Below are 15,127 nucleotides of genomic sequence, written 5' to 3' on the forward strand. Positions count from 1 at the left end.
AACTCAAAAAGTCACCTAGAGGCTATGGTAACTTCAATAGCTTTCCCAGGAAACCAGGATAAAATCTAGAGAGAGAGGAATGCACCAGCACATGTGGCCATGGAAAGAACAGAATGGAGGAGTAAGAACACAGAGAATGAAAGAATATGGTTCATAGATTTTATTTGTTCCTCATAACCTTATTTAATCTGCAGAGTTTTGGATGACCCACACTATCCCTTGCCTCTTCCCAGTGTCTGCATGCAGAAGTTTCATTATCCTTCTTGAATCTGTGTGATGACAATAACATCACACAAATGATGATAATGAGCAGAAATATATGCACAAACCCACAGGCTCATCTTGTTCTGTAGAATTTTACATTCATCCCCCCAGCTCAAATCAGCCTGAAGACTCCCACAGATCTGGACAGTTAGGCCATGTCCTCCATTCTAGAGCATTCTGCAGGAGAGATTTTAGGTGGATTTAAGTCCAAATTACTAGACAAGATGGATTGGCTTTTTTTGCCTCAATCCTGTAACATGTACTCTTGCCAATTTCAGAGGGTGTTCTGGAAAACATCTAGAGAGGTGTCTTTAGCTGGAATATGAAATTAAAGTAGAGACCCTCAAAAAATATTCTGTTGAAATTGTATTTTGGGGCAGAAGAAGGCAAACTTGTCTCTTGTCAAATAGCCTGTAATAAATATTTTCAACCTGACTTTTATTTTTATGCACGCTGTCCTCGAGCAACAGTCAAAAAGGTGTGTCCAAGTGGTTTTGTTAAAGAAAATTAAACATTTAAAACCTTTGCAGTGTTCAATAGCAGAAAACTGTATGGTTTGATGAGACAGGGATTGTTTTTTTCATCATTTTATTTCTAAAGGTACTTCCAGCTGCTGCCCAGCTCTGCACTGACCTCGACAGGTAACTCCAGCTCTGCTTGACTCAGAGGGACCGAGATGAAGGGGATACATTGTGTGCCCTTTGCCAAAAGGGTTAGAGGTCAGAGAGAAGGAGGGTTTCCCCCTTCCCTTTCGCCCATGTGCCTACAGTCCTGTGACCTGACTCAGTCAACTTTCCCCTTTTTACGTCTGGGGCATAGTGTGGGGAAGGAGAGGGTTTTTTAATACTCTCGTTTTCTTCATCAGGGCATAATTACAGTGTCATAACACAGCAAATTACAACTTTGCCTTTCCTGTTAGGGAGAGGAGTTCGTCTAGATGCTCCCACCTTTTATTACCCATTACTCATCCCCCCGGCTGGCAAGAGAAGTACGGCGAAGTCAGGATTCTGGCAGATGCCCATTTAAAGCTCATTAAAATTCCTGGGCCTCAGCATGATTGAAGTCACAGGCTCTCCACATTTCCTTTTGGATTAATGGAAAATGAAGCCCTAATGAATATTTGCTAAGCACAATTTTCCCCACTAATTTGCTAAAAGGACTGTCATGAAGGAACAGCTGATCCTTTGCATCTTGTGCATTTCCTAAAGGTCATGGGGATGGTAACAGGGTTTCTTCCAAATGGGGGGGATAGTGGTATAGAGGGATAATTAACTAATTAGGCACCCGGTCATCTGCTTAGCCAAATTACTTTTGAACCTCAGTGGCCCATAATCAGGCTCCCCTATTTCATGCCAAGCTTTTCCAGCTTCCCCCCACCTCCCGTCTGCCTCTTCTTTAGTCTTCTCACTGGGCAACTATCATTTTTCCAATCCTTGCTGCCATCCATTTCTGCACAATGCAGAGTTATTGGCATAATAAGCTAGATATGAAACAGTCTGAAAGTGTTAAACAAACACTAACCCCCTTAGGTGTCTGTTAAAATTGAGAAAATTCTGCCCAGGAGCAGACCACAGTCCAGAATAACAGGGAAAAAATTCATTCCTTCATCTGAATGTGCCCCAGAGCACTTCTGCTGTGGGATTTGAGATCCACATTATAATAAAACGGGTAAAATCTTGGCTTTGCTGCAGTCGGTGGCAAAATTCCCACTGACATCACCAGAGCCAGCAGTTTTCACTGTAAAACTGGCCAATTCTTTCAAAAATACCAGCTGCATTTCCTGCGGTCTTGGATGTGCTGTGCATGAGCAGAGATTCTGCCTGTGTGTGCTGAGAAACACCTACCAAGGCATAAGGCAGACCAGGAGGCACACAACTTTAACTGCACCACCTATAGCCTGGGCTCAAGGAGACAACAACCCTTGGTTCACCTTGAAATCAACTTTTCCTCACATGACTCAGAGACTGAAAGGAAGAGACCAGGGAGGGTGTGAAAAAGCAGGGACCAATCTCAAAGACCAGCTTGGCTCTAAAATGTGCCTGTGCTGTGGCTTCCCCTACTGACCCAGACATTCAGGGCTGAACTCATTTTGTTTACAGCTCTAGAGGGGTTTTTCCTAACTTCCAGTGCTGAAAACTTCACTTGCTTCTGAGGAAAAAAAGAAAAAAACAAACCAAAATTGGGTAGTTTGATTTCTTTTGTCACCCTCACATATGAAATTACTTTCTTTAGAATTTAACAAGCGATTTTTTGTTAAATCTGTAAGTTACCTGTCTGTAATTTTTTGTTGAGTCTGTAAGTTACCTGTCACAGCCAGAGACCTTGGTAAAGAGCTCGCAAAATAAGATCTGTCTTCTTCAGCCCTCATAGCTATTTTTGGATACATTTTTGCCTGATCCAAGTTAATTTGGGCACTCCATAGAAGGCTGTGTCTTTGTGTGTATGGCTGTCTTGTATATTTTTAAGAAATCAAGGACAAGATCAGAAGGAAGAAATTAATTACTATGAAGGTGGTGAGGTTCTGGAACAGGTAGCCCAGAGAAGTTGTGGATGCCCCATTCCTGATAGTGTTCAAGGTCTGGAAGGATGGAGCTCTGGGCAGCCTGATCTAGTGGAAGGTGTCCCTGCCCATGGTAGGTGGCTGGAACTTAAATGTCCCTTCCTACACAAACAATTTTATGATTCCTTTTGTTCATCTCAGAATGCTTTAAAGATCTTAGTCAGTTCTCAGTGCACAAATGCAATGAGTTCTGAGGGGCTTTCTCATGATACAGGAACAACAGAAAAACCACAGCTGGTATGGAAAAATCCTAATAAAGACTCCAACTCTCTTTTTGGAGAAAAAGTTCTTGTTTTGGACAGAGTTAATGGATTATTGGAGATCACTATACTTGGCAATTCAGGGCTGAAAACAATAATAAAATTATTTATGACAGGCTTTACTTTTGTTTTCAAAAGGGCTGTAGTGTAGCTTCAAATCTAACCCCCATAACACATCATCAGGAAAAATGAAGTTTCATTTCAACACTGATGTCTGTCATGGCTCTTGGTTTTATGACATGTATACATTTTATGACATATATACATTTCTGTTCATTTATACACAAGAAGAACAGTTAGCCTTGATTTGGACAAAAAAGCAAGAAAATCTTTAAGGACTGTACAGTTTATGGATGTTCTATAGATTACAGGCAAACTGTTCTGGATAATTGAAAAACCAGTGACTGAGGGCAGAGAACCACATGGTGGGTTTGGCTTGGCTGGACCTGAGCCATTGCTCTGCCCATGCTCCTCACACTTGAGCTCACTGTCAGTTTTTTAGCACAGGGACAGCTGCAGACCCACCTTCAGCATAAGTGAACCCCATATACCTGTTCTGACCTCAGCTACCCATCATTGCAGCCCAGCACAATGTAGTGAGGAAAGGCTGTGATGAGGCTTGTTTTCCCACAGTTATTAAAGTGGGCTAACCCACGAGGTTGTATGAAGTCAGGCTGCAGCACTTTGGTTAGCTGCACACCTCACCTCTTCAGCAAACACTCAGAGGATGGAATTTCACTGCCTCTTCTGCTTGCCCAGAATGTTTGAACACAACACAGATAAGAGCTGCAAACTTGCACCGAGGAGTTGCACATCCTAGTTTCAGAAACTACATCAAGATGAGTAATAGAGACTTAAAATTACCTCCAAGTTTTGTGTGCTTGACATGGCCTGAATCAAGATTTTATCTTAAGCTTTGATCGTTTTGGATCAGTTCCACCCTATGCACCCTGTCAGCTGCCAGCAGCCTCAGTGCTCATGTGGCAGTAATGAGTCATCTCTACAGGAATCTTGCAGCAGCAAAACGTCCCCAGGCTTGTTATCCAACTGGGATCCAGGAGAGGAGAGCCGAGATTGTCATTAACAATGTGATCACTGGTGTTATTGTGGTGGTAGGGCTGGTTCACTAATGAATCAATGTTTGTGCACATCCTTGCAAACCTAAAATACTCCTCTCAGCACTGAGCATTATTGTTATTATTGAGTTCCCTCTCGCCGTGTTTTCCTGCTAAGGTTAGAGATGCTTGAAGGTCTTGACCCTCTGCTAAAGGGGAGTGCTGTGCTTTACAGAATATTCCTCTACCAAGAAGCAGGGAAAGACACATCCTCTCAGCACTGCAGGAAAATGAGGAACACTGGGAATGGCAACCTGCACTGGACTGGTGGTTCATCTCATGTGGCTGTCCCCCAGCCATCCTCATTCTCAATGCCAGCTGCTTATAGGAAGGAGCAGAGTTATGAGACAGCTTGTCCACTGGGTGACACTCACTCCTAACCCACAGAGACACACCATGCCTTGTGAACACAGGGGTCTACAGGCAGAGGGTCTTCAAGGCGTGTGCCACAGCTTCCCCCTGCTTCTGGTTGTTCCTGGCACAGCGCTGTGCTGAGCAAGGATCTGCTCGCCATTTTGTCCTGTGCTTAATCTAGCCCCAGTAAGTAATAAAAAGCAAAGTCCTTCAGCATGGGGGAAACATCTCTGTAATGATACGATAGGTCTGTGCATCTGTTCTCACAGCAGGGACATGTACTAGAGCTAATCAGGAGCTGGAAGTTGTGTTCCCCAGGAAATTCTGACATAGGAAAAAAATTAATTCCAAATTAGATGGAAATGACGACATTTCTAATTTTCTTACAAAATGAGATTTCTACCCCAAAGTAGTTTTAGATCATCAGAATGTTTTAGTCTGATGGTGTAATCTAGATTAATTTCATTTTGACTCTTACACTGTATTAAAATATTAAATATAATTACATACATATAATAACACATATAATATAGAATATGTCTGAATTAGTGATCTAATAGAGGATAAAATTTAAAATGTAACTATTTAAAATGAGAGTTGCTAAGCTGGAGCACCTGACTTTAATGTCTCACTCAGGCAAGCATACCCCTCCTTCTTGACAAAAGGGAGCAGCTCTCCTTGGAGGACAAGTGGAATGGAACCACCCAAGTGGGTTGCCTCTGAGGATTCCACTGCTCCCCACTGACTGTAAAGGAAATATTACATGGCACAGTTTTCTCCCAAGGCATTTACATGCAAAAATGGTAGATTCACCTCTCCTTACTCTTCATGTCTTCCGTGAAGCCATCCAGTCCTGTAGAGTAGATTACCCAGGCAACTCTCACAGTCATTGCAAAGAAATAGGAACTTTAACTACAAGTTTGTTCTCATCCTGATATAGGGATTGTGCTCTGCAAGGTGTGACTGATGTTTCCAGATTATCAGTGGAGGCTGAAAGGCTGAAAGGACTAGATCAGCTACTCTAAATAGCAAGTCCTTGTTCTCCAAACAGCAGGTGTCTGAAATGATGTTACTGCCTTTTAATGAAGGGCCCCTCGTGCTTTGTGCCCCGTAAAGCTCTTTATTCCAATACAATTGCATTTTTATCTGCATTCTTGTTGCTTGTCTCAAACAGAGGCCCTCACTGGGTGTTCATGGCTATGTTGCTAGCTGGTCTTTCCATGTCCCATGCACACCAGCATGCTTTCCTCCCAGGGGACTGAAGAGATCTCATCAGCAGTTCCCCACATGGGCAGCCCACCACAGTACTGTTGGTGACAGTGACACCATGCCACATATGGAAATGGAGAAAAACTCAGTGGACCAGGCATTCAAAGCAATTGGGTGTTTAATGGGCACTCTAGGTGCATGAGGAGGGGAACCAACGAGATGGGGATGGCTCGCTGGGGTCACAGAGGGGGACATCACTTTTACTCACCTTCTCTCTGTTGCTGTGGGATCATGGGAGGTGGCTGTGGGAACGCTTGGCTAATCTGGCCATAAGCAGCAGGATAAGCAGCTAAGGGGAGAGAAAGGGAAAAAAAGAAAGGACAGATTTCAGTGCTGGGAAGCAAGGAGCTTTCACTCCAAACCACCACACACACCATGCCAGATGTGGGCTTTGCCCCTGTGTTTTAGCTCTGTGAAGGGCCATCTCGTGCAGCCTGAGGTGTGGTGTAAGAGCCATGGTTGTGCTCCAGGAGGTGCCACAGGGCCCAAAGTTCCCTCCCTCCCTCCCTGCCTGCCTCCCTCCAGCTCCATCAGCAGTGGCACCCAGGGCAGACATGCAGTGTAAACAGGGGGGCTCTGCTGAGACCACTCCCAGCAGAGATGTCCAACCATTCCACCTGGTGACAGGAACACATCCACTCATGAGCTCAGAGCAGAGCTGCCCACACTGACAGCTGCGTGCAGAGCACACGCACACCTTTCCCCACCTCACCTCTGGCACCCTGATTAACTCCCATGCTCACAAAACCAGCTCACACGTGTGTTTTCCCCTTCATGTGCCCACAGGCTGTATAGGCACAGTTGCACACACACTCTCAGATACACATTTTCTTTCATGCCCGTAGAGACTTCCTCTCCCTCACACAAACACAGTGGAAACAGTGAGCAGCAATTAAACAATTTTCCCCATCTCAGCTCCCCCACCAAGCAAACAAGGGGAGCCATTCACTACCACAGATGGTAGATGATGTGCCTTGCTGCTAAAAATACAGAGTATGGGTCGCCTGCAAGACCAGAGAGAAGAGGATAGGGGCCATGTGTGTGCAGAGGGGTTAATTAACAGCTCAAAGGGTTGAGTTGCTTCCCATCTATCAAACCTCACAAGCAATAAATGACAATAACTAAAACACCGGCAAATGAAGCTCTACATGGAGAATTAAATTAAGTTTCCAGATACAGCGCTGACACGAGATAATAGCCATTCCTCAGCAGGAACCCATGATTGCTCCAGTTACCACAGGAAATAATGACTTTGGGGTGGCAGCTTCCTCGCAACGCTGGCCATGGACACCTCGTGAGGGGAGGCTGAACACGGCAGGGTCGTGGTCTGCACCAGGTCACTTTGGCTGGTGTCAGTCCATCAACTGCAAAGGAGCTGCTCAGCACACAGGGCAGCTCGACAGGAGGCTGAGCCACAGGGAGCTGTGCTGAAAGCTGCTGGGAAGCAGGAGGATGTCTGGGTAGCTCCTAAGCAAGGCTCAGACTGACTGAGTGGGGTATGGCCAGCAGACACACCCTAAAAAAATGGGTGTGTGCAGGCATTCCATGTCCTGCCAGGCACCAGCGGCAGTGGCTCTGCAGGGTCTGGCTGCCCATCTTCCCTCCTTGCTGCAGCACTCAGGAGACCTGGTTTAGAAAGCAGCCTCCAAAACAGAGGCCTGATTTTGCCCTTGTGCACTGTGCTAAGGCAGACCAGACTCAGTTCTACAGGTGAAGCTTCACTGGGGTGCAGGTCAGTGGGAGCCTTCCCATGGGAAAGGTAGGAGGTTGCCTGCTTTGGGAGAGAGCACCCTGGATGTCTTGATGTTGGTGCAAATTGAATCAGGGAGTCTGTGGCCCCCAGCTTGTCCTTGAAGCGGTAAAACCTCCCTTCCCTCAGCCCCCTGAGGTGTGTTCAGAGGGTAATGGCTTAAGAGAAGAGAAAGGTTTATTGGGAGAAAGTGTTAATACTAACGACCTGCGTACTGCTGCACTCCAGCGTAGGCTTGCTGCAAGGGGTCTGCTGCAGTGGGGCTCTGTGCTGTGGAGACACAAGAGAGACAAGGAATTAAGGGGTTAAAACCTGATAGGCACTCTCCCCTTATCTTTTATCATCAACATGTGTTATGAAACAGACATACCCAGGGGCTGAGGGTGGAAGAGGAGCAGCTCACTTGCGCTATGGACAGGAATGCAGAGTACCCCCCAGGATGGCTAAGACGTTTCTGTCCCCCAGCCATCACCCTTTAAGACGATGGAGCAGAGGACAAATAAACCTCTCTCCTCATTTCCTAAGCTTAAATTATGGATCTGCACTGATCATGCAGATTTTTGGCACTAATCAACCCCAAAGAACCCTCATCTTAAGCCAGGACTAACACTGTGCTAGGTGCTGTGCAAACTCAGATCTCAGTGACAGCTACAGTCACATGAAACTTTCAATCAGAGCAGAAAACAACAGGGGCATAGCAGGAGGAAGGAGAAGAGAACAAAGCAATGGCTCCTGTCATCCCCACATCCCTTCGAAGGACTGTGTTGCTGCCAGGCAGCCCCCAGTGAGAGAGAAGAAGCTGCATGGAGAGGAGGGGGACACCACTTGTCTGCTCCAGGGAGGATGCTGTGAATCGCTGCATAAGGCATGCAGTCTCTTGCTGGCTTCAAAGTGTATTTTCTCTCTTTACAAGTGTGCATTCCTCCCCACTAAAACTGTTTATTTTTGTGAAACTTTGAAGTATTACTCAAATACAACCAAAGCTAGTCAAGAAATTTTTTTTTTCTTTTTCTCCTTTGGTTGATAGGGAGAAAAAAGAGAAACGTGTTGGATAAGCTCTTTCTTTATCTGCATCAATAAAAAATATAAAGCAAAGCTTGGCTAAACCTCCAGTCCAAATGTCACCTTGGCCCTAATATTTCAATTCTTCTAATAACTTTAATTTGTATTTATTGGGACTGCACAGTTCTACATTTATGCAGTCCCTCCAACCTATTCCTCGTAGGATGATCCCTTAGGGAACTGCCACTTTCCCACATCCATCCCACCTTTATTCCTTCTTACCCGCACAGAGGTGTGGCTGGAGGCAAGGCTTGGAGGATGCAAAGGTGGGGGCCTCTTGGAAGGAAATCTGGTGCCATACACCTATCCAAGGAAAGACACTGACTGTATGGCAAAGTGTGGGGGAGGTTGTCATACGTGAGTATTACATACCCAAGGAACACGGATAAAGTGTTTTCTTACAAATAGAAATACCAGCTTGAAACTTAACTTTAAAGATCACCATTGGTCATGATGGAAACTTGCAAGGTCTTACACTTTTCTCCCAAAATACAAGGAGGAATGGTGAAACGACCAAAATTTGAGGTGGCAAACCCAATCAGCTGGCTAAGGCTTGGAAACTCCTGTTCATTTTGGATATGACTGGATCATGTGGAATTTGAAGCTGGGGTAGTCATAGGAAGAAATAAGTAGGATTGCAGTCCTAGCTTGGAATGGTTTCCTTGATGACTTTTGGCAAGTCCCTCAATATATTTGTATGTGAAATGGGAAACCACTGTCTTACTGTAAGGATTTTCAGTTTTTGCAAAACAGTGTGAGGAGAATACATTAAAACCTGTGGGAGGTCAGTGGCAGGCAGACTAGAGATTCTACACTACATTTTTAAAGGGTAATTGTTCCAGGAAAATAATGGAGGTAATGTTTGGAAAATAGGGGGTTTTTTGTTTTTGTTGTTGGTTTTTTTTTGTTTGTTTGGTTTTTTTGTTTTGTTTTGGTGGGTTTTTTTTGTTTTTTTGTTTTTGTTTTTTTTTTGTTTGTTTGTTTTTTTGTTTTTTTTTTTGGTTTTTTTATTTTTTAAATTACTACTTTATTCTTGAAGAAGAAACCAACTAAAGTCTATTCTTTTTAACCTCTGCTTAAAACTGTTTTCCTCAAAAACCAGAATATTGATCATATTTTTCCACAAGAAAACTGAACAGCTATGAAAACTTGAGTAATACATCAGTTCCCTCACCCCTTTAGGAGAATGGATCATAATAACTTAGACCCTTCAAGTCCTGTCAGGTAGAAGATATCTCCTGAGAAAGGTGAGGGAACCTTTGGTGAGAGAAGCAAATCTTTTTTAACTATGGTTTTACAGACTGCAGTGAAGGAAAGGATCCACCATCTCTGCCCCAAAGGCAACTGTGCTCCTTTCATTGCACAGAAGAGGAAATTGTCTCTGCTCCTCAGGAAATGCATTTACAGTATTTCCTTCCTCCCCAGGTGAGGCTGATTTGGACACGATTGTTCTGCCCCCTGACCTGCTGGTAATTAGCAATGGCTGGCACTTCACTGACACAGGAGAGGTCACTACGCAGGACCTGTCCTGTGTCCTTTATTCCTTGCCTTATCTGGGCACGTGTGGGAGCTTCCTGACCTGCCAGCTATAGCTGAGTCTATCTCCTGGACATGGCCATCTGTCTCACTGCAGAGCTGCTCTGCTTATCCCACCTGTGGGTATCTCACCTGCCTTTGGAACCACACTGGCCATCAGAACTAAGGTACACTGCTTAGGAAATATATGATTAGAATCCCCAACCTTTAAGGTTAACTATTAGAGCTGGGTAAATAATTTATTTAAAGTGTTTGGGATAACAGGCCATGAAATGCAGCCTTTCTGCCTTCCACACTAAAGCTTTCAGAGTTCATTATTTTCCCAAGTATTTATGACTTGCCACCAAGGGTAATATCCAACTGAGTGTTTCTCACAGGCTGCCTTGTGACCCAGGTCGTGCATGGGGTTTCCTCTTGGCTTACAGCACATGCAAGCCAGTGGGAAGGTTACAATTAGCTTTGCTCCAACCTGGGAATCTCTTCCTCATGGGAAAAGAATATCTAAGTGTCTGTTCTAACACACCAGGCCCTGACTGACCCAACCATCCCTGGATGCTCTTGAAAGGAGAGTTGAAAGCACCTCTGGGGGGGCAGCAGCTCCAGGCTTATGGCTCTGTTTTTTTGTAGTTTCATACCCTGCCTTGGCCATTTGGGAAGAGCCAAAGTTGTGGTGAGTCGCAACCAGCAGGAATTTAACTTGGCACCTCTTAAAGTGATGACTTCTCTTACTGAAGGACTCTCCTTCCTTAGCTTGCAGACTGTGTTTACTCAGCAAATGAAGGTGTGACTTCAGCATAGTGGACATGTCTGTGCTGGCCCATGAAGAGGCAGGGACACAGACTTCAGGGCTGGCTGGACACCCTCGCAGGAAGCCAAGGCATCCTGGGCAGCCGTGAGCACATCTTCATGCTGCTGCTCACCCTGCCACATGAGCCAGATCTAGCAAAGGGCATAACTGCCTGTGCTCCCAGCTGTAGCATGGATGAAGCCAACAGCTGGCATTGATCCAGGCATCTCAAGACACAGATTAGACATTTGAGGAAGTTGTGGCCATGCTGTGTTCTGTAAAGTGACAGCCCTCTTACATATGAATGACCTATGAGGAGTTCATCGAGGGCTCAGTTAAATGAGGAGTTCACAATTCAGAGTCAATCAACCACAGGGGTTAGGTGTGGCTGTAGCCCACCACTTGCTAAAATTCAAAGTGATTGGGAGTTATGAGTATTTTCTGTATCTCAGCACTAGGAGACCATCAGGTGGGGTTGCTCTGCTCCTCCATAAAGTACACATAACTTCACGGGGTGGCCTTCACATAGATCATTAGTGGGAGAGTTAACCTGCCTCTGTCGCCCTTTTTCCCCATCCAGCTTACCAGTCTTCTTTGATACTGAAAATATTGGTTGAACACAAACATTCAGGGCTGGGAAAACACCTCAGCTGCTCTGTGTGCTGTCTGTGCCAGGGTGCAAGCCCGCAGGAGCACACAAGGTAAGTAGGTGTATAAGGGCTGATAAGAGATATAGATGAGAGACATGGATATCACAGAGCACCTCACAGCAGCTTCTGGACCAGCACCAGTATGTCTGTAAGTTGTATCATCATCCAAAGACCTTGGATGTGCTGACTCTGTGCAAATGTGCCTAGGGAGAACATCTGAAACAGATTTCCTTGTGGCCAGACTCATGGAGGTGTCATGTCCAACACACAGACATTTCTGAGATTAAAGGTGCTGCAATGTAAATGCTGAGGATCAGCTGGTGGAGGGAAAAAAAAAAAAAAGCAGAGAGGCTCCTGAGAGGCCACAGGAGAATTATCAATCACATCAGCCCCACTGCTGTCCTTGTGGCCTTGCTGCTTTCCAGGAGCTGAGGATCTGGCCTTGCCAGGGCAAAGTAAAGGTGTACCATGAAAACAGATGCTAATAGTAACTTCATTTGGCAGCTCAGGGCAAGAGCCTTATCCCTGGACATCTCCTCTATATTAATTTGATCATTTCCATATCTCCATGGGAAAAATCCTGCTCAGATACAATTGTCTCTTTGCAAGACAGTCCTGGCCAAGATGCCACAAGGTGACCATGGCAGATAACCTTCCATAAACCTGGAGACATAAAACAAGCCAATGACCTACTATATGGCCATAAATATAAATTTAACAAAGGCAGCACTTATTCATTAGGCAGAAGTCAAGAAATAACTCCCAAGTCCTTCAAAGAAAGTAGATCCGTTAATGTCACTTTCCAAATCCTCTGCCTGATGCCAAAAACTGAGGATGATTTCCCAAGTCAGCATGAAATACAAGTGCTTTAAAATTAATACCAGGAAACTTTCTTACTCCTGATATATCTCTAGATTGAAATCCAACTTTTTAAAGGGGCTTTCAGTTAGTGTTGGGCCTGACATTTAGCTTTTGTCAGAGAATGAATGGATGGAGGTGGAAGAATGAAGCACACTGTTAAAAATAAATAAAATTGGTTGAAGTGTTATTCTATAAAGAATCCTTCCTGAGGTGTCAGTAGCCTGACTCCAGAGTCTGTCCAAGACAAGCTGCTATATTGGTGCCCCAAGTGAAATTGGTTGTAGGGGACAGAGAGCTGGAGTCCTCTGTGGTATTCAGGGGTGTAAATCAGGAGGATCTGCATAGAAATGAGTGGGTTGGTGAGGAAAAAGAATGATAGTCACAGCCTGAGCCAGCAAAAGAGGCCTTCAAATGCCCTCAGTGGACTATGGGACAGCCTCCTTGCCCCAGCTCAGGTAAGAGAGAGCCAAAGTACTCTGCTTTCTGAAACCAGACGAGTCCAGTGCTTCTGAAAGACAAAAGCAGAGCCTGGTGCATTTTTGGCTCCTAAGATGCTTTTTGATTTCTCTTAGGTTGAAGGAGTGATCTTACTCCTGTGTGATATTCTCTTCATTCCTCGCTTCTGATTATTTGTGCATTCCATGACTGACATGCTCGGTTCCATCTATCTCACTCTATTTTGCACAGATACTCCTTTTATAGGTCTGGAACAGCATGTTGTGAGCTGGGTCCTCAGCTTTGTGCTCTGCCCCACCTATTCATTCCTCTCACTGTCCTGGGGGTGTTCTACACCTCTCTCAGGAGCTGCAGCTTGGCCACGATCCCCTTTGGGAAGGTGGATGGGGGAGGAGGGCGATCAAAGAGAGGCAGTGCTGTTCAGTCAGTACGGGGGGGTAATAACATAATGATAGGAAAAAAAAATCTATGTGAAGGCCAGGATTAAAATAAATAAATAACTGAGTGGGAGGGCTCTATTCACCTTCTCCTTAAATCCAATTTAAATCACTCTCTACAGCCCTAATCTATATCCATAATTATATCATTTCGTACAACAAGCTTGCGAGAGGTCTTAAGAAATTTATGTAGATTAAAATTCATGGGTGCCATAGTACAGATTCCATATTATTAAGATTGATTAGGACAGCTGATGCTGTGATTAAAGAAGCCAGCGCTTACTGTTGTAATTAATTAGGTATTCAGACACAACAATAACTGCAATAACAGAAAGAATGTGCTGATCTGGCAGAAAACAGAGGCTGATCCGGTGTTTTATAGTCTCGTTTTGCCATTTAGGGGTGGACACCACTCAGTTAAAGACATGCTGTCTCTCTGACTCTTCCCCTACACACCAAAAGAGCCCAGAAATCCAGGGGTTTTGTATCCTCTGCTTCACCCTGTTAGTAGGAAAAAGTCCTTTTGGTGGCATCCCCAGCTATTATATGTGGTTGTTTGGGACAGCACATGGACCTTCTATAAAATTCATATAGTTCAATCATGGAAACCAGGGTTATCTTTATTATTTTCTTAATAGTCTCACCTCCAAGCCCCAGCCCTAATCAGATATTCCTTCTGAGACAGATGCTGAGTGAAAACATGATAGGAGACATGTCTGGCAATGAAGAGCTTCCAGATAGCAAAGCAAGAAAGACACAGGTGACTCAAAAAGGCAGACAGGTGGACATGGCTAGTCAAGGTGACAAACACTCAACAGCAAAGCCAGGACCAGACTTCCCTCTCTTTGCCAAAGGCCACATGATCACATAAGTCAGGGTCAGGTTTTAAAAGCTCTTAAGGTGCCCTAAAGTCCTTGTTTTGGGGCTTAGTTTAAGTCAGTTTTAAAAATAAATCTCAAGGTCTTGAGATTTATTATTCACATAGATGCTACTGAAGACATCAGCATGGAGTCTGATTTGTGTTGGCACCTTCTTCCAGATCAGAGGAGGAAACACTTTTGCTCCGGGAAGGCTCACACAACTGCCTTAAACAACCTCATTCATTACAGCTGCAGCACGGTCATTGGAAGTACATGGCATCATTAAAGTGGTTTAGACTACAATTGAAGATGGCAACTTGTTATTATATTTTTAATGAGTGCATTCCTTCACTTGTTTATTTTACCAGTAAAGCGTGGTTTATGGCACATGGCAGATTGTTACAAATGGGTCAAATAAATGCTTCCTAGTCATAATGATGTCTCAGGTGCTCACTGTTGCAGTTTTGGAACTGCTGATACAAAATATGAACAGGAAAGCTCTCACCTGGAGATTTAGGGTGGACAAACAACACAGAGCCAGAGATTTCCTGTAGTGAGGAACTTTGCCTCAGAGTAGCTGAGCCAGGCACCTTTCTAGGCCACAGTGTATGTCTGGACAAAATGCTGTGGGGTTTGGTTTTCATCCTGGACCTTCTAAAGGTGCAGGCAGGTCACTCTTTTTCTCTTCTCCTGATTCACCTCCTCTCTAAACTCTTCTTGTCTAACACCTTTCAGGCCTGAAATATCAGGGCAGACACTGGGGTGTGGTAAGCCAGTCCTTTCCTCTCCCTGCACTAGTGAAGCCCTGCTCTTGCCCAGAGCCTCTGGATGGTGCCTGGCGTGGTCAGGACTGGCCCTGGACTCACTGCTCTGGAGCAGCAGCCTGTCTATCAGCAGTACTGTTCA

At 44.8% G+C, this 15,127-nt stretch overlaps 1 protein-coding gene across 16 annotated transcripts in view; it reads right to left on the reverse strand.

Moving 5' to 3' along the window:
• The window catches only part of CELF4 (CUGBP Elav-like family member 4), a 713,388-nt gene that overhangs the window by 60,598 nt on the left and 637,663 nt on the right, over window positions 1-15,127 (reverse strand). For 7 of the 16 annotated variants that reach the window (XR_013180024.1, XR_013180022.1, XM_077171756.1 and 4 more), the window contains exons 9-11: window positions 8,857-8,937; window positions 7,777-7,842; window positions 6,031-6,111 (exon numbers count right to left, since the gene is read on the reverse strand). Coding sequence is in view for 14 of the 16 variants with exons in the window: in XM_077171756.1 (XP_077027871.1) it covers window positions 6,031-6,111; window positions 7,777-7,842; window positions 8,857-8,937 (228 nt within the window). In the remaining 2 variants the exon portion in view is untranslated. The remainder of the gene's footprint in view (window positions 1-6,030; window positions 6,112-7,776; window positions 7,843-8,856; window positions 8,938-15,127) is intronic. The other 9 variants (XM_077171764.1, XM_077171765.1, XM_077171760.1 and 6 more) reach the window with 3 other exon arrangements.

The sequence above is a fragment of the Agelaius phoeniceus genome, chromosome Z (genome assembly GCF_051311805.1).
Source record: "Agelaius phoeniceus isolate bAgePho1 chromosome Z, bAgePho1.hap1, whole genome shotgun sequence".
In the NCBI taxonomy this organism is placed as follows: Eukaryota; Metazoa; Chordata; class Aves; order Passeriformes; family Icteridae; genus Agelaius; species Agelaius phoeniceus.